The sequence below is a fragment of the Danio rerio genome, chromosome 18, assembly GCF_052040795.2.
Source record: "Danio rerio strain M-AB ecotype USA chromosome 18, GRCz13ab, whole genome shotgun sequence".
NCBI classification, from domain to species: Eukaryota; Metazoa; Chordata; class Actinopteri; order Cypriniformes; family Danionidae; genus Danio; species Danio rerio.
In genome coordinates this window covers 7027501-7047065 of record NC_141038.1, presented here as the reverse complement: position 1 = coordinate 7047065, position 19565 = coordinate 7027501, and the positions used below count along the sequence as shown (strand labels likewise).

Sequence of the window (19565 nt, the reverse complement as noted above, 5' to 3'; positions counted from 1 at the left end):
TGCGTCTCCTCGCGAGAACTACTGTCACACAGTCAAGATGGTGGCGACCATAGTGGAGCATGTTGTTGTGGATGCTGGAGCTTTTATCAAAAGGGCTCCTCTGCACGTGAGTTATTTTTTCAGGGATTTGGGTTATTGTTCGGTTCTTTTAATATCGACGTCCAGAAATTTGCGTTTTAATGGCTGTGCTGCGGGATAAATGACGAAACCGACACGCGTGTTGTAACTGCGTAGTGCGAACTTACTGTTATTATATGGCCACATTTGCTCAGTGACACGATACTTATATTGTTTATCATAGGGCTTTAAACATTCTGTCTGAAATCTCATGCAAGTATGACTGTAATGTTACTTTCATTGTCGTATTATGATTTCCATATTTAGAATTAGCCAATAATACTTTACTGAAATTATATTATCAAGGGAAAAATCCTAATGCTCGAATATAAAACCTATTTTTCCCCAAAAGAATAAATAAATGCATAAATAGATATGATTATGGTGTATTATTTAGATTGTAGATGGCCAAACCTTTTCTTATGAAAGGCCAAAGACTAAACCTGCTTGAGGGCTGTAATATAAACTGTTTTACATTAAAGTCACCATGTTTTTCTGTTCCTAAATTATGTAATAATATTAATTAAAAAAAACATTTAATTAATTAATGCATTTTTACGTTTTTAATGAACACATTAGAATATAAGCAAACAATTTCATTTGGACCACAATGGAGTTCGATGCAGAACACACTAGTCAAGCCGCACATCCTTATGCATTGATTTGTTAGCCAAAGTCCTGTGCCTTGTTCTCTATCCATCAAGTGATAGTATATACATTTAAAAAATGTAAACATTTAAATTAGGTTAGCTTTTTTGTAGCAACAAAACAATAACACAAACAAACAAAAGGTTACATTAAATTAGAAATGACAATCTCTATTAAAGGCATTCCTCAACCATACCCATCATTCTCCCTATCGGATGGTGGGCCAAATCAAAAGTTATCATGGCCACCTTTGGCCCGTAGGCCCTAGTTTGGGCATCTCTGATTTAGATCATACAAAGGCAACACACTAATAAAAAATAATATAATGTTTTTTGCATAGTGTTTGGGCATAGACATGTCTATATTTAGTAATACAACATATTTTGATAATGAACATGCATGATATTGTTGACATGAGAACTTAAAATACACATTTATTTGAGCTAGTTTTAATTAGTTTGAGGTCTTTTTCAAATAAATACATCAAACAAATAAAAAATAGCTCTAACAAATTAAAAATAGTTCAAGTAGATGTGTATTTTTTTAGTTCTTTTGACAACAATATCATGCATGTTCATTATAAAAAATATATCTAAATATCTATACATCTATTCCCAAGCACTGCAAAAAAAAAAACATTCTACTATGGTATTTTTTGTTAGTGTGTCTGTTGTGTGTCTAGCTAGTGTATGTATTATTTAAAAACTGCCTTTTTTAATAATATTCAGATTGTTTTAGAGCTGCACAACATTGAAAGTCTGACATTGCGATATTTTGTTTTGCTGATATATATTGCGATGTTAATCTAACAATTTAAAGAGCTGTATTTGGATGTATTTCATTTATTTAGATCAACTGGGAGGATCAAGTGTTTTTCTATGCAGTGGATCTGCATAAATTATACTAAATTACAAGCAAAAATAAATACCTAAACAGTGCTTTATGATTTTCTGGAGAGTCTAAAACAGTATTCGAGTACAGAAGTGGAACAATCAGATGATGCATTAAATAACATGGTCATCATTGTAAATATTTTTTAAATAATATTTAATAACATGTTTATATTTTAATCTTTAATAAATAATGCAATCCTGTGACGTGACTGACACACACGTTGCGATATCAATGCTCAAACTATATATTGTTCAGCCCTAGATTGTTGTATTTGCAGTGGTTGTTATCACACAAACACTTGAATACTTAATAGGATATGTATTTCCAGACGAAAACGAAATGTAAAGAAAGAAACGTTAGTATATGTTGCATTAAATAGATGTATATGTATTTAATATAATATATGCTTGCCATTTCTATCTGTTATAACAAGTTTGTGTGTTCCAATAGGAAATTGGCAAGAACATTTATACCTTGAAGGATGTTGTTGATGAAATTCGGGATAAACCAACTAAAAGGAGCTTGGCCTTTTTACCATACAAGCTTGATTTCAAAGAACCATTTCCAGAGTACATTCAATTTGGTAATAACTGCTCTTTGTGTCTTACTTCCAAGTCTTTATTTCAGTGCTGGTAGTGATTTATATTTGTTTTTGAATAACAGTTACAGAGTTTGCTAAAAAGACAGGAGATTATCCCAGTCTGTCAGCAACGGACATCAAGGTTTTGGCTCTGACTTATCAACTGGAGTCTGAAAATGTGGGGACTGAGCATTTGAAGAAAGAACCTGAGAAACGGGTACTGCAGATGAATTAAGTAATTAATTCAGATTTTAGTTAATATTTGTTTTAGTTTTCAACATTGTCTGCATTTCAGGTTCAGATATGCAGCACACAAAGACATCCAGAGACTCCTGTTGGCATTGCTGGTTTCCATTTTCCTTCAAAAGTAAGACAGTACTTGAAAAAAGTTTGGTGTTTATTTAAATTATATTAATTAAAGGAAAATCCCATTATTTTTTTTAGTTTTGATAGTTGTTTTTTGAATGGAATAAATAATATAATTTTCATCCACAGTAAGAGTGCATTTATATTTTCTATCTTTATTTTTTATAGTAGTAATTTATAATAATTATATATATATATATATATATATATATATATATATATATATATATATATATATATATATATATATATATATAAATAAATATATAAATATATATATACATAAAACAGTTCTGTCTGGTTCTCAAATCTGATTGGCTGATAGCCGTGCGATATTCTGCAATATCAGAACTCCTACAGCCTCTTTACCCTTTGTGTATTACTCTGCCCACATACAGCCAGCAAAAAGCAGACACTACAGATCTACTGTTTAAAAGATGCACTCTCAGCTGTTTAACTGTCAGCTTGTGATTTGAATCCGGAAGAAAGTAGTTCCTCATACAAAAGGGTTTTTGAGACTCTCCATGTTTGATTTTGTTTTTATATACACAATTATGTCGTCAAACTGTTGTATAAACGCAATATCACACTCGTAGCAGTGCGATATCGCTGTATATCGGCACTGGTGGGGGTACTAAGGCACTCGGCCTGCGCCCTCTTGCCAACGCACACCTCCCACCAGTGCCGATATACAGCCATATCGCACTGCTACTCGTGTGATATTGCTCATATATATATATATATATATATATATATATATATATATATATATATATATATATATATATATATATATATATATATAAATGCTGGAACTGTGACTTTTTCTGTAAATTAAAGATTAAAACTGCCAATAGGCAATTCATTGCCAGTAAGTGATTTGTTGACTCATTCACTCAAACGATTCATTTTAAACGGCCAATTCTATTGAAAACACAGCTGTTGGATGTCTTTATAAATGGATCATTGAATCACTTTCTCAAATAATTAATTCACGAACAGATTCGCTCAGGAATATTTATTCCAACTTTTTACCATTTTCTTTTATAAAACTGAAAATTAAAAATTCATGCAACTTATTCAATATAACTATACACATTATTAAATGTTTGCAGTTATGATCATAAGTTAATATTCAGGAAAACGGCACTATTGCTTGTGTGATTTTTATTTTTTTTTTTACTTAACTATGCCATAGCTTAAATTTTATTTGAAATATTTATTCTTCTAATCACTCCAGCCGTGGTCACACTAGTGTTTGAGCTTGTTACGCTGCTAAAGGGGCCGGGATTAAACAAGATGATCAGATGTTTAAAAAAAAGCAAGCGATTTCTCTGCATAGAGGTCATGTTTTGATCTTCTATTGATGAAATGCATGCGATTTTACAGGTCAGAGTTCACCAAGCTTGAACTTTGCTGGGCAGCAGCATGCGAAACATGTTGCTTCCGTTTCCGGTCTTCCACATTCGCATGCGTATGGAATGGAAGGCTCTGGGGTGAAAAGTGTGACTGCGGCTTTAGTACGTTTTCTAAAAAACTAAAAATATAATATTACCATAAACTATAATTAATGAACATGCTAAATCTACAGCAACGCATGATAAGGCAGATTCACCAATAAATTTAATCTATTTCTTCTCCTCCCTATAAAGTCTTCAGGTAAATATGCTATCCAAAGCCCACCTACAACGAATGAGCCACACGACCCTGTCAGTTCACAGTTCAACACCTTTCAGTTTTGGAGGAATCCTCTGCCCAGTATTGAGTCTGACCTTCTGGAGCTGCTGGTGAGGAAACAGACAACATCTATCATCACGGACACTTTAGAACAGCGTTTCTCAGTCCTAGTCCTCACACTTTACCAATCTCCATGTTCACATGTCTTATTTAACACTGTGGAATTAGGCTATGTCCACACGTACACATGTTTATAAATGCATTCATATTGAAATAATTCTCTGTCAACATGAAAACGCACTGTGACGCATGTTAAGACCCAACAGGTTAAGTTGAAAATGAAATGAAAATGACCAATTTAGGCTGGGTACCAGGGCCAGAGTGGGACTCCTTTTCAGCCCTGGAGTTTCAAGCCTTAGACCAGCCCACCTCAGTTCACGACTCTTGACAAATGACTATATTAAAATAACGTCATTTCCAATTCAGTTTCTAATGACACGATCAGGTCTTTTTCCAGGGAAACAGCTGCTTTAGAACTTCAAATGTTTTTCATAAATATGAGAACATTAAAGGGTAGCTAAATCTCCAACACTGTTCTTTAAAACACAACAATGTCCTTGCCTGCAATATCTGAATATATATTCTGTGCAAAATTCTTTATAGATATCCAGTCCTTTGTAACGGTGGTCACACAAAAAATAAAAATAAAATATGTACACCTATACAAGTAACCCAGACAGTATTATATGTCTTAACACAAAAAATGAAAAGAAAAATTACTCGGGTGAGGTTCTTACTTGGGACGGCGGCGCCATAACGCAATGTGCTGACCACTGGACCACAATGTCTCTTTTAACCACAGTATTACTTTCTATTGATGACTTAATTTTTTTCTCCCCTTTTTAGATTTCTGGTCAAGTTATGTCAGATTTATTAATGTGGTGAATCATCTGTTTTTCCATGAGCAGGGGTAATATTCATTTAATTATTTGAGTTCTTATATTCATTAAGGTGCTGCTGTTTGAGGTCGAACGATAATTACGTCATCATTAACCTGCAGGCTGCATTTTGCTCACGGGGCTGCAAGAAAATAAAAAGAGCGGAGCTGCATCAAAATAATGGATAAAAAGATTAAGGCTATGGTCAAATAAATAAATAAATGAAAAAAGTGCGACTGCTGAGAGTGGAAGCAGCTAGGGCACAGGTGTCAAACTCATTTCCAAAAGGGCCGCAGCCCTGCACAGTTTAGTTCCAACCCTAATTAAACACACCTGATCAAACTAATTGAGTCCTTCAGGCTTGTTTGAAACCTACAGGTAAGTGTGTTGGAGCAGGGTTGGAGATAAACTGTGCAGGGCTTCGGCCCTCCAGGAATTGCGTTTGACACCCCTGGGCTATGGAAACCGGCCCTCGCAGCCAAAAAACAGACCGGCCCACTGGGAATTCTTCCGGCCCTCCCGATTAGCCAATCCGGGCCTGCTGTGTACTCACCAAATAGGGAATTATTAATTTTCGCAAAACAATTGCATACAAGTCAATGCAAACATGAGAACAGATGTAAATTATGTGACAGAATACGCAATGCATTTGCGGCGAAATTCGCAAAATTTCACCTCACGTCTTTCGTGTTTGGTATGTACAAAGCCACGTTGGCCAATCAGAAAGGAGAAAACAGTATGCACTCTGACATCATCAGGGGAAAACTCCGGTTGTAGCATCCTACACTGTACTCAGAGTTTGGGAAAATCTTCACCTTGACTGGAGTTTTCAGATAGTTACCGTTTCAGTCTTGTTTTCATGTGGACAGTCTAACCACAATAAAAAAAAGTGCAGGTTTGAAAATACTCGTGTTGGTGTGAACCCTCTAATTAGAAGAGCTCTGTGATTTAACATGTCTTCTGACTGACACATCCCTACACAGTGCGCATCGCCCCATAGTCCCTTATCCTTCATTACTCTCTTTATTTCACTTCAGGACATTCATTCGTGGATTTACACAACATCATTGCCCATGTTATCTTACTGGAGAAGCATTGAAAATCACGGCGGAATATCCTGTTGAGTCCACTTCGCTGGACACTTATTATTAAGAACAAACGTCTGAAGTAAAATGAGAAACATATGACATTAGCCGTGTGGTTGGGTTTGAGGACCAGGATTGAGAAACTCTGCTCTAGACAAACATAAATGGTATTTCCCTTTTCCTTTGGTTTGGTTGTCTGTAGGCAGCAGATGCCATCACAGTCACACAGAAGCTGGAGTCTGTCAATCTATCAGCTGAATCTGAAGAGCATGAAGGGAATAATGGAGAGCAGCATGAGGAGGAGGAGGAAGAAGAGGAATTCAACAGTGATGATGAGGAGGAAGAAGAGGATGATGATGATGGTGGAGGGTGGATTACTCCCAGCAACATTAAGCAGGTCCAGATGGATGCTGGTGTGCGGGGACCTTCAGCAGACGTCAAAGTGGGCTGCGTGACCACCGACTTTGCCATGCAGGTAATTGTTAAAGTTGATTGGGCAAACTAAAAATAATCTTATTAGAACACACATTAATGTATTACATCAAGGCCCAATCCCAATTCTATTTTTGTACCCCTACCCCTTCCCCTTGGCCGTTACAACCGAGGGTTAAGGGGAAGGGCTTCAAAATTTACCCCTAAGAATTGGGACAGCACAATACCACCTGCACACGTCATCATATGTCCTCGCGATCTGATGCTTCATGTGAGATCAGATGATCGCGACTGCTTTAGTGATTCCAGTTGTGTTGTTTATTGGTATTTATCATCAGAAAATCACTAAAGGCATATATTGTTATCATAATGATCTAATTTGGCAATAAGATCGTAACTGTACTGTGCATTTACACAGTGGCCATATTCATCAATGTAAACACACCAAAAACAGCATTAACATTATAGCAGACACTGTAAAATGCCAATTGTTAGCCACTTGGCATTTTTGACAGGGTATTCGAGTGTCAGAATGCTGTGGGACTGCTGTACAGGAGTTATTAATTGGGAATATAGATCACGAAATGTAGCATTTTTACCGTTTTTTTATTTATTTTTTAAGCATGACGGTAAAACACGAACGTGGTTATGAATATATTAAAACGTGCTTGTTTGTCGTAAAAATTCTTAATACTGACAAAAAAAAATACTAATTTGTGGATCTCCTTACTTCTGGGTTCAGCAATACTGCCGTTAGGGCTGTGCAATTAATCGAAAATCCGATTTCGATTATGGATTCTAACGATTAAGAAAAAACATTAATCGAGATAAATGATTATTCCATTATTTATTTATCGCCACCTGTCCAGTTCTCCTCACTTGTTGCTCTTAAAAGCGCGAAAGACCGCGTGCTTATGTGCGTGTGTGTGCGGCGCGCAGACACGCTCAGAAGCATGCGGTCAGCACTTGGTCTCATTCGCACATTGTGACGAGCAGAGAGCACACACATCTATAGTCATTAACGTGAGCACTTTAATGTTGAAATAGGTGTCAAAACGCGGTGTTTAGTGATTATTCATATAAACCCTCATTTTTTAATAAACAAACGAGTTGAGAATCAAAAGACACGTGAAAGTGAAACCATTAAAGTGACAGTGCACAGCTGCAGCCTGTTTTATCATGATTAATAAAACAACGAGAAAATCCCTCTCTGCTCTTGACTGAAGACTTTTGTAGCTAAAGTGTTTTTCTTACGGTGAAGATGCTAAAAGCACAGTTTGTTTCATATTTTTATTCTATTGTATTTATTTCTTTCTTTTGCAGGGAGGAAAATAATATATGCAGTTGAAGTCAGAATTATTAGCCCTCCTGAATATTAGCAACCCTTTTCCCCCAATTTCTGTTTAATGGAAAGGAGATTTCTGACCATAATAGTTTTAATCATTCATTTCTTATAACCGATTAATTTTATCTTTGCTATGATGACAGCACATAATATTTTAGTAGATATTTTTTTTAAATACAAACATTCAAATTCAAAGTGTGATTCAAAAGCTTAATTAGGGTAATTAGGCAAGTCATTGTATAACAGTAGTTTCTTCTGCAGACAATCAAAAAAAAATTGCCTAAAGGGGCTTATAATATTAACCTTAAAAGAGGTTTCAAAATATTTAAATCTGCTTTTATTCTAGCCAAAAAAAAAAAAGCCTTTCTCCAGAAGAAAAATATTACAGTAAATACTGTTAAAATTCCTTGCTCTGTTAAACATCATTTGGGAAATATTTATTTTTAAAAAATTCTCAGGAGCGCTAATAATTTTGATTTCAACTAATAATCGTTTGGAATAATCGTGATTACAATTATGACCAAAATAATCGTGATTATGATTTTTCCCAAAATCGAGCAGCCCTAACTGCCGTTGTGGCTGGTGTATTCTGGCAAATTTTCTTACCCCTTGGTTTCAAGTGTGGTCCTAAAAAATCTTCGTTCGAAGGGCTATTCACCCATTCCCCTTAGCCCTACACCTTCAAGCTAAAGAGAATTGGGGCACCCCTACCCCTTGGCGTGCACGCGTAAAATGAAGGGTAGGGGTAAGTGGAAGGGCTAAGGTGTAGAATTGGGATTGGGCCCAAATGTCTAATGAAGCACTTGTGTTATGATATTGGTGCGTGAAACATTTACAATACAGCTGCACAACATATTGTTTCTGAATATGTTGTGTTTTGTTCCTGCCTCTAAATAAAAGTCATCAGATTGACTAAAATTGTGAATTGTTTGCAAATAGAGATATTCAAGGCATCTGGTCAAATGTGATTCATATTGCAATATATATTGAAGAAAAATTAAACATTGCAATGTCAGATTTTTACGAAATCATGTAGCCCTAATCTTCAATAATATCTTGATTGTTGTTTTATCATAGACTTTGAAGCCACAAAAACCCAATATGGATTAACTGTAGATAATGTTGTTGTTTTCCTCACAGAATGTTCTGATTCAGATTGGACTGAATGTGCTGTCTGTAAATGGCATGCTCATTAAAAACACCAGGAGTTATATCCTGCGCTGTCATGCGTGCTTCAAGTAAGTAATGGATTCACTTCGACAAATTTACTTCGGTGCAGTGGATGCTACATGTACAGTATTCCCCTAATAATGTACTTTTTTGCTGTCATTTTTTTCAGGACTACAACAAACATGAACAAAAGTTTCTGTCCGAATTGCGGAAACAACACATTGAAGAAGATTGCCGTCACCCTCAATGAAGACGGCACCATGCAGATGCATTTCTCCAGGAATCCCAAAGTGCTGAATCCAAAGGGGAAAAGAGTGAGTGATGCTTTACTTGCTCTGACAATAAACCTAATGCTGTTTATCAGCTATATGCATCAGAAATGAAGTTCATTTGCTAAGGTTATCATCTGAAACAATCACTCACTTGTAATATTGTTTCATTTTAACCTTGTCTTTTTTTCACCCTTTGAATCTTTAAATTTGAAGGGTTTGTTGTGGAGTCATGGAAAATATCTGTAAATACATTTAGTGTATTTAGTGTATGTTGTAGTTTAGTGTATATTGTAGTTTTATTTACCTTTAGTTATGAATTAAATATGAAATAAATATGACCCCCCCCCCCCCTTAACAATGTACTTATTTTCTATAATATAAAGGTAGAGGTTAGAAGATGCATTGATATGGAAATGTGGGCCAGCATTGATAACTGATGGCACTTTAATTAAGGCCGAAAGTCAATATATATTTCAAATATAAAAAAAACTTTTCTGAGCATGATTACAAAAAGAAGCAAACACAACTGATTTCATTTTTAAATCCCTTCAGAAAAGGTGATTATTAAAGGTGATATTGATTATAGCATTTCATGGGTGAAATTAATATGGTCACCGATATATTGTCAGATATACACTCACTGGCCACTTTATTAGGTACACCTTACTAGTACCAGGTTGGACCCTTTTTTGCCTTCAAAACTGCCTTAATTCTTTGTGGCATAGATTCAACAAGGTACTGGAAATATTCCTCAGAGATTTTGGTCTGTATTGACATGATAGCATCATGCAGTTGCTGCAGATTTGTCGGCTGCACATCTGTGATGCGAATTCCCTGTTCCACCACATCCCAAAGATGCTCTATTGGATTGAGATCTGCTGACTGTGGAGGCCATTTGAGTACAGTGAACTCATTGTCATGTTCAAGAAACCAGTCTGAGATGATTCACTCTTTATGACATGGCACATTATCCTGCTTGAAGCAGCCATCAGAAGATGGGTACACTGTGGTCATAAAATGATGGACATGGTCAGCTACAATACTCGGGTAGGCTGTGACGTTGACAAGATGGTCAATTGGTACTAATGGACCCAAAGTGTGCTAAGAAAATATCCCCCACACCATTACACCACCAGCCTGAACCGTTGATACAAGGCAGGATGGATCCATGCTTTCATGTTGTTGACAACAAATTTTGATCCGACCATCCGAATGTCGCAGCAGAAATCGAGACTCATCAGACCAGGCAACGTTTATCCAATCTTCTATTGTCCAATTTTGGTGAGCCTGTGTGAATTGTAGCCTCAGTTTCCTGTTCTTAGCTGACAGGAGTGGCACCCGGTGTGGTCTTCTGCTGCTGTAGCCCATCTGCCTCAAGGTTGGATGTGATGTGCATCAGAGATGCTCTTCTGCAGACCTTGCTTGTAATGAGTGGTTTGAGTTGCTGTTGCCTTTCTATCAGCTGTCTGGCCATTCTCCTCTGACCTCTGCCATCAACAAGGCATTTGAGCCTACAGAACTGCCGCTCACTGGATATTTTCTCTTTTTCTGACCATTCTCTGTAAACCCTAGAGATGGTTGTGTGTGAAAATCCCAGTAGATCAGCAGTTTCTGAAATACTCAGACCAGCCCATCTGGCACCAACAATCATGCCACATTCAAAGTCGCTTAAATCACCTTTCTTCCTCATTCTGATGCTTAGTTTAAACTGCAGCAGATCGTCTTGACCATTCATACATTCATTGAGTTGGTCCTATGCAGGGCCGGAGCAAGCCGAACTGCCGCTCTAGGCAGAGGACGATCACGCCGCCCTCAACCCCAATGTGAAAACGAAAGTGACCGGTTATGAAAATGAAGTGAGGTGTTGCGGACCTCTTTTCCAGCGCACTATGCGCGGATATAACCGAGGACGCGCGGGTGCTGAGGGAGGGAGGTGTCGCGGACACTGCGCTCTCTATTCTGCCGCCCTATGCGCGGACATAACTGAGGACGTGCGGGTGCTGATGGAGGTGTCGCTGACGCCGCCCTCTCTATTCTGTCGTCTATGCGCGAATATATCTGAGGAAGCAGGAGATAAGGGAGGTGTCGCGGATGCCGCCCTCTCTATACTGCCGCCCTAGGCGGCCGCCTAGGTCGCCTCTATGGATGCGCCAGCCCTGGTCCTATGTGATTGACTGATTAGAAATTGCTTTAACAAGCAGTTGCAGTTCGGTGTACATAATAAAGTGCCCGGTGAGTGTATAGAAATCCAGTGGCTCAAATGGAAGAGTATTGTGCTAAAAGTAAACTCTTAGTCTTCAGTGAGTTCAAAGGAAAGCAGAAAAGGATATAATCTGTCCTTTGAATAGATTAAAGCACCTCAATTACGTAAAAATACAAAATTGCTAAATATAAGTAAAAGTGAATCATGTGCACTTGTTCTGCCTCTTGCAGTACTCTTTGCCTATGCCTCAAGGAGGAAAACACGGCAACAACCCACACCTGGTGGAAGATCAGCGTTTCCCTCAGCAGAGAATGTCTAGAAAGGCTCGTCAGAAGACTAATGTGTTTGATCCAGATTACCTGGCCAGCAGCTCTCCGTTCTCCGAGCACGACGTCTACAGCAAATCAGCCAGCTTACAACTGCGGGACGGTCAGACTGGCGGAGGACGACGACGCACGAATCCAAACGCTGCTCGCAAGAAGTTTGTGAAGAAGTGATTGTTGATCTCACACTACCTGCAGGATCTGGACTGGAAGCCTGAAACGTTAAACCAAAATGTTTTATGGTGATTGTTCTGAATAATCCGCTTCAACTCTCTATTGTGAATTAATTACAGAATATTTTCTAAAATCTAAATTCTGCCCTCATACCAGTTACGATTATATGGAAACTCTATTTTTGTGCTAACTGTTCATGCTTCAGTGTAAGATTGAATATCACAAATCCTAGTATTTTCATCCAGGTTTACTTAACATTTTCCTCCCATGAAACAAAAAAAGTAAAAAGCAACACAAACAGTGCATAAGATCATCAACACACTGTAAACAGCACTATAAGAGCATTTATATGCCCCAAAAGGCTTTTGGTTTGCATTAGAAGAGCTGCTTATACATACAAATGATCCACCAGCTTCTATAGTTTTGTACAATGATGTTAAATTAGTCGCATGTGAGTTTATATTGCTATTTAAAGTAAAATGGGATTTACTAACTAATGCAGTGGTGTTCAAATGCCTTCTGGGACTTCTGAAGTTCAATTCAATAACTATTTCTTCACAAGTATGAACATAATTTAATTACATTATATATTACATTCCCCAAATAAAGTCTGCTTTGAAAATGTATCTCAAACCCTTTTTTAAGTGTCTGAACATGGTTATTTGATACATTTGTATGGTGTCAGTCTGGGGCCATATATACTTAAAAAATAAAAGAAAGTTTTGCAAAAAAAATAAAAATAAAGCATTGTGCAAATAAATAAATAAATACATATCTCCAAAAATCACAAATAAAAATAAATAAATAAATAATTTTACTAACAAAAATAAAAAACTGCAAAATTTAAGTTTTGAAAAATAAAAATGAAATTTCCAAAAAAATAAAAATAAAATTTAAGAAATGCAAAAAAAAAAAATCAAGCAGTGCAAAAAAAATAAATAAATAAAATATTTGCAAAAAAACCAAAAAAAAGATCTATATTTGGTAAACATTTTTTATAACATTGTCTTTACAAAACCCGTCCAGTCAATTGCATTTCTCATTTCAATTAGCTTTTTCGTCAACCGTGACTTTGCAATGCTGTTTTCACTTTGCGTTTCACGTTTCTGCGCACTACTTTGTGGTCCTGATTTGACAAGGGGGCGGAGTCAAGGGAACTTGGCCATTTACAGCAGGCCCGGACCTACTGGGCTGTAAGGCCACCTCAGTGATATGGTGTCTCCAGAGGCAGTAAATGCACTGCTTGATTTGACCTTTGCTGTTCTTTATTTTTTGTTAGCAACATTTTTTTTCTCAAAAATTAATTTCCAGATTTTTGGAGATTTGCATTTCATTATTTTTTGTTTGCAAAATATTCTTTTATTTTATGGCCCCAGATTGACTCGTTATTCTCGATTGACCATTTTCCTTCCCCAAATAAAGTCTTCAATAAAAATGCATATCAAACTCTGCTTTAAGTGTCTGAACATGGTTACTAGATTCATATCCTTCCCCAAATAAAGTCTGTAACAAAAATGCATCACAAACTCTGCTTTAAGTGTCTGAACATGGTTATTTTATCAATTTTTCCTTCCCCAAATAAAGTCTGCAATAAAAATGCTTATCAAACTCTGCTTTAAGTGTCTGAACATGGTTACTAGATTCATATCCTTCCCCAAATAAAGTCTGTAACAAAAATGCATCACAAACTCTGCTTTAAGTGTCTGAACATGGTTATTTTATCAATTTTTCCTTCCCCAAATAAAGTCTGTAACAAAAATGCATCACAAACTCTGCTTTAAGTGTCTGAACATGGTTATTTTATCAATTTTTCCTTCCCCAAATAAAGTCTGCAATAAAAATGCATATCAAACTCTGCTTTAAGTGTCTGAACATGGTTACTAGATTCATATCCTTCCCCAAATAAAGTCTGTAACAAAAATGCATCACAAACTCTGCTTTAAGTGTCTGAACATGGTTATTTTATCAATTTTTCCTTCCCCAAATAAAGTCTGCAATAAAAATGCTTATCAAACTCTGCTTTATGTGTCTGAACATGGTTATTTGATTTATTTTTCCGTCACCAAGTAAATTCTGTAATAAAAATGAAAACTTAAAAAACTAATAATTTTACTTTATAAAAAAAAATTTTTGCAAACAAAACAAGAACTGCACATAAAAATCAAGCCGCGCAAAAAACAAAACAAAATATTTGCCCTTTTTTATAGCATTGCTTTTACAAAACCTGTCCAGTCAATTGCAGTGCTCATTTTGATTTGCTTCATGGATTTGCAATGCTGTTTTCACTTTGCGCATCATGTTTCTGCGCATTTTAATTTGTGGTCCTGATTTGACAAGGGGGCGGAGTCAAGGGAACTTGGCCATTTACAGCAGGCCCGGACCTACTGGGCTGTAAGACCACCTTGGTGATACGGTGTCTCCAGGTGATGATGTTGCTTAAATTGAGGCAGGTCCTGGCCTGCCGTAAACGCACTGCTTGATTTTTATTTGCAGTTCTTTTTTTAGTTTGCAAATTTCATTTTTATTTCTCCAAACTCAATTTATCCTTTGCAGTTCTTTATTTTTGTGAGCAAAATTTATTTTTATTTCTCAAAAATTTACTTTCACTTTGCATTTATTCATTTGTTTTTGCTCAATACTTGGAAAAAATGGTTTATTTTATGGCCCCAGATTTGCTACATACCATTTTTCCTTCCCCAAATAAAGTCTTCAATAAAAATTCATCCTAAACCCTTTTTAATTGTCTGAACATGGTTATTAGATTCATTTTTCCTTTCCCAAATAAAGTCTTCATTAAAAAAAAAGCACCCCAAACCCTTTTTTTAAAGTGTCTTCACATGGTTATTTGGTTAATTTAATAATAATCTTCACAAAACAAAGTTGTTGACTTAATTTGACAACATCTCTTCAACATCAGGCAACTCGTCTGTTAAGTTCTGTGCATCAAGAGTTATTTCCGGCTCTGTGTTTGTGTTGTTTTGCTCTGTATGAACCGCTTCAGCAGAAACATCATCTTTCTGAGGATCAGTCACAGATACAGGCTCCTCCGGCTCAGAAACAAAGGGCTTTTCTTCATGCGGTGTAACATGTTTGTCTGCAGTCGTGGGATCTGATTCAGATGTCATCAAGCTGTTCAGATCTGTGCAGAGATCCAGGACAGGAGTCACAGGCTCTTTTTGGGGCAGAACAAACTGCAGTGGCTCCAGAACGGTGTTCATATTGATGCAGCCCAGACTGCCGTACTTTGAAACTTGGGTTGGAGGGACGCCTACAGTACAAACGCAAGATAAAGACTAAATCAACATTAATGTAGATCACAAGACTTCTTCATTATAACATCCACAATACACTAGAACAGTGTCCTATATTTTGCTATCTTAAGAACTTTTATACAAAAAGTATATATATATATATATATATATATATATATATATATTTATATATATATATATATATATATATACACACACACACACACATATATCTATATATACATACATACATACACACACACACACACGCACGCACGCACGCACGCACACACACACACACACACACACACACACACACACACACATCTTTATATACACATATATATCTATATATACATATATATCTATATATACATATACACACACACACACACACACACACATATATATATATATATATATATATATATATATATATATATATATATATATATATATATATATATACAGTTCTGTCTGGTTCTCCAATCTGATTGGCTGTTGGCCGTGCAATATTCAGCAAAAACAGCACTCATACATACATATCTCAATTGTGATAAAATCATCACAATCAATCTAAATGAATTAATTTTTTTAATTAATTAAATAGCTAATTTTTTTAATTTTAAGTTTTTTCTACCAACTCCGCCTTCTTTCAAAAATGAAATTCTCTCTTCCTTCACTCTCTAGAAACTGCCATACACGCGCTTATAACCTCCCGGTTGGACTATTGCAACTCTCTCTAATTTGGGCTGCCTAAGTCTCAGATTGCTCGCCTACAGTAAGTGCAAAATGCAGCAGCTAGATTTTTAACTAAAAGCCCGAAATATGCACACATCACTCCTATTCTGAGGTCTCTACATTGGCCACCGGTGACACAAAGAATCGAATTTAAAATCCTTCACTTTGTGTATAAAGCCCTACATGGTCTTGGCCCTCATTATTTATCGCAACTGATTGTTAACTACACTCCTCAAAGACACTTGCGTTCCGCTGATCAGTTTTTATTAATAGTTCCAAAGGCCCACCTCAAAAGTTGGGGCGAACGTGCTTTTGCCATAGCAGGTCCTCGCCTCTGGAACTCTCTGCCATTAGAGCTAAAAAAGGCTTCGTCGCTGCCTATTGTTAAGTCCAAATTAAAGACGCATTTATTTATTATTTATTAGCATAAGTCCTTCCCTTTCAGAAGGTGGGGGGGGGGGGGTGTTGGGAGTGGGGAGGGGGATCAAAACGGTCATGTTCTCTACTGTGTTTAGTGTTGGTCAGCTGTGGTAGCATGTTTTAATTAGGAAAAAATATTTTATTATTATTATTACTATTTTTGATTATGATTTTTGCTTTTGCTCTTTTATTGATAATTTTTCTATGTTCCTTTCTATTATGTGCTTATTGCTGTTTTTACTGTTTTATGCTCATATCATGTGTTTATTTTCTCTGTAAAGCACTTTGTGCAGCCCTGTGGCAGTTGGAAACGTGCTTTATAAATAAATAGAACTTAAACTTGAACTAGAGCTACTCAAGTCATCTGGGGAAATTGTATTTATCTAACAATGTTGCAGTAAAATAAAATATCGCAATGTCAGATTTTCTCAATATGGTGCAGCCCTACTAGTATGCAATTTTGGACGCAACCTGCAGTTGTGCATTTGCACCCTCTAGTGGCTAAAATTACATACTGTAATGGTGTTAGCTAGCAATTGATTTTTATCAAGGATATTTACCTAGTATGAGAGCGAGCTGGGCCGGAGGGAAGAGAACTTGTAAACATCGGTTTAAGAAAGGCACCATGTCCTCTGCAAATGCACTGCAGAACTGAACAAACAGCTCCCGTTCACGGCTGCTGAAGGCGGATTCTTCAGCTCGATGGAAAACCAGGATCAGCTTGGTCACCTGATACAAAAAAACAACCCTGTTACAAAAACATTTCCACAGATTCTGTCCAACCTCGCTTATTATTTATGCAAATAATCACCTTAATAAGGGCTTCCTCGATGCATCTGCTGACTTCCTGCGCAAGTCCAATAGGACAGCACAGTCTCAAGTCATTAAAGGCCGTCAGGACATTATTAAGGAAGCAGGCCAGCGGAGGGAAGTCCAGCAGGGCCATGGGGGGCTGCAATGTGCCCGGCTGCGTGCTCGGGATGGCCGGCGGGATGGTGCTTCCAAGAATCGACGGGAGGGAAATCAGCGTATACAAGTTCATGTCCTCCTGGAACTTGTCCACCGCTTCCTGAATAGCCTTCCGGAAAGTATCCATGGCAACCTGCTGAAATATAGGAGCGAGTTGGCCACGGAAATCAGCACCAACCCGGCTAAAGGAGAGGCCGAAGTACATGCACTGACCGAGCAGAGAGTCCAAACGGCTTCCCACCCCACGGTGGAGGTCCCGATTGAGGGTCTCCAGAAATTGCGCCACCTGTTGCACCACCCAACCATGAAAGATTGCACTCTCATTCAACACCTGACCACCAGGGGGCAGCAGAGGATCCTCGTCTGAGAAGATAGCGCGATACTGGGTTATGATGTCGAAGAGGTGCACCCGGCAGGTTTCGATGGTTTTGGTAATGTGGAAATATGGGTCTTCGTCTGGGATGGCGGTGAGAATTGATCGCAGCCAACTTCCGCGAGCTTGCAGAAACTTGACACGCAGCTCGGCTTCGGTGAAAACGTCCATTCTTCGCAAGTAGCCAATCACACGCAGGCAGACTGGAAGCTGCGAATTGCTGCGCAGTTGTTGAAGAAGTTGGTTGAGCATGAGCTGAGCGGACAGTCGGACCTCGTGCACAATTCCCTAAAACAACGCAAACAGGAAAAGCTTTGGGTCAAACATTTATGGTGTTTTAAAGTTATTTTTATCCTTTAACTGTGAGCAATTCCATGCAAATGTCAACATTGCCATGAAAAAAATTCAGTTTTCACCAAAACAGCAAAATAATCCTTAGATTTTTTTTTTATAGTCCTGCATGATTCATCGTTTTTAAACCAAAATCACGATTAGAAATGGTGCATTTTTGAAGTGTTACTCTCCACCACATATATCATGGATCAGCTATGATATCCGCGTATTATAGACTGTAACGGTGAACGTTTAACTGTATCCGCGTCACTCATCGATAGGCTCACACGAAATCTGCGCACGCAGAATTCTGCAGATTTTAGCCCATCATTGTTTCGGTTTATTAATTTGTGTAAATGTGTGTAAATTTATATTTATTCAGTTTTTTTATTAATTTTTTTAATTAATTAATTTTTTATTGGGTTTTTCTCAACATTAAAACAAGACATTTAAACATCTGAACATCACATTACGACAAAACAACTCCAGAATAACATACAAAACTTAAAAATAATAACAGCAAACAATTAAATGAATAAAAAAAAAGTAAATAAATAATAATAATAAATAAATAAAAAGTAAAAAAGGAGTTAATATAGAGTATAATTATTTACATACAACATCAAAAGTAATTCACTGTTTAGCCTTGATGTTTTGTTTAAGTTCTATTCTGCTGTCAGGTCCTCTTGGTTGCAAAAGTGTAGAAAGGGATTCCAAATGCTATAAAAGTCTTTTAACTTCCTTTTGATAATGTATGTCTTTCCAGAGCAAGATTATAGGACATGTTCTTGATCCATTGATTAGAAGAGGGCCTTTGAGTCTCTTTCCATTTTAATGCAATGACGCGCTTGGCCTGCAGCAAACTAAACTCTATTAGTCTGCGCTTCTTTGTATGCACAACCAGAGGACTTGGGTTGACATGAAATAACCACATTTTGGGGTCGAGAGGAACACTTTCCTCTGTTAATTGACAAATTAAATAAAGAGTCTCCTTCCAACTCTTTACATTTCCACAATCAATGATGGAGTCTACCTCTTTCTTCTCTGCATTTTGTACACCAGTCAGGAATATTTGAATTAAGTTGAATTTATTTAGCTTTTCATGGGTAATGTTTGTTCTAAAAAGCCATTTATACTGCAGTAGTTTACATCTAGTCTTGACTACGAGTTTGGGCAAAAACACATGATTCTTTCCATTCTTCCTTCGAAATATTTTCCTGGAGATCATTTTCCATGCAGACAGGTAAAATGGAG

General features: G+C 37.0%; 2 protein-coding genes and 1 long non-coding RNA gene across 4 annotated transcripts in view; 1 reads left to right on the top strand and 2 right to left on the bottom strand.

Moving 5' to 3' along the window:
• The first annotated feature begins 30 nt into the window (after nt 1-30).
• Nucleotides 31-14081, top strand: nob1 (NIN1 (RPN12) binding protein 1 homolog). Of its 2 annotated transcripts, XM_087292916.1 has the most exons (9): nt 31-106; nt 2110-2242; nt 2323-2456; nt 2535-2606; nt 4258-4392; nt 6508-6780; nt 9223-9320; nt 9422-9566; nt 11958-14081. In XM_087292916.1, exons 1-9 carry the CDS (start codon nt 38-40, stop codon nt 12222-12224), a joined length of 1326 nt encoding a protein of 441 aa, XP_087149042.1. In that variant the 5' UTR covers nt 31-37; the 3' UTR covers nt 12225-14081. The 2 variants fall into 2 exon arrangements, with proteins under 2 accessions (XP_087149042.1, XP_087149043.1); XM_087292917.1 differs by lacking the exon at nt 4258-4392.
• LOC147839646 (uncharacterized) lies at nt 11144-13525 on the bottom strand. Its single transcript, XR_015514669.1, has 2 exons — nt 11526-13525; nt 11144-11444 (listed from the first exon to the last, which is right to left on the bottom strand). It is a non-coding gene; the product is annotated as an uncharacterized LOC147839646 (long non-coding RNA).
• A 734-nt stretch (nt 14082-14815) lies between the features above and the next one.
• The window catches only part of cog8 (component of oligomeric golgi complex 8), a 7983-nt gene continuing 3233 nt past the window's right edge, over nt 14816-19565 (bottom strand). The window contains 3 exon segments of the mRNA NM_001013506.1: nt 14816-15492; nt 17197-17365; nt 17448-18266. Coding sequence (NP_001013524.1) covers nt 15113-15492; nt 17197-17365; nt 17448-18266 — 1368 coding nt within the window. The 3' untranslated portion in view covers nt 14816-15112.

What these genes read in the sequence shown, in the direction of transcription:
- nob1 (XM_087292916.1), top strand. Translation starts at nt 38, where the DNA reads ATGGTGGCGACCATAGTGGAGCATGTTGTTGTGGATGCTGGAGCTTTT. An exon ending in TCAAAAGGGCTCCTCTGCAC is followed by an intron (nt 107 to 2,109) that starts GTGAGTTATTTT and finishes GTGTTCCAATAG; the next exon opens with GAAATTGGCAAGAACATTTA. An exon ending in TCCAGAGTACATTCAATTTG is followed by an intron (nt 2,243 to 2,322) that starts GTAATAACTGCT and finishes TTTGAATAACAG; the next exon opens with TTACAGAGTTTGCTAAAAAG.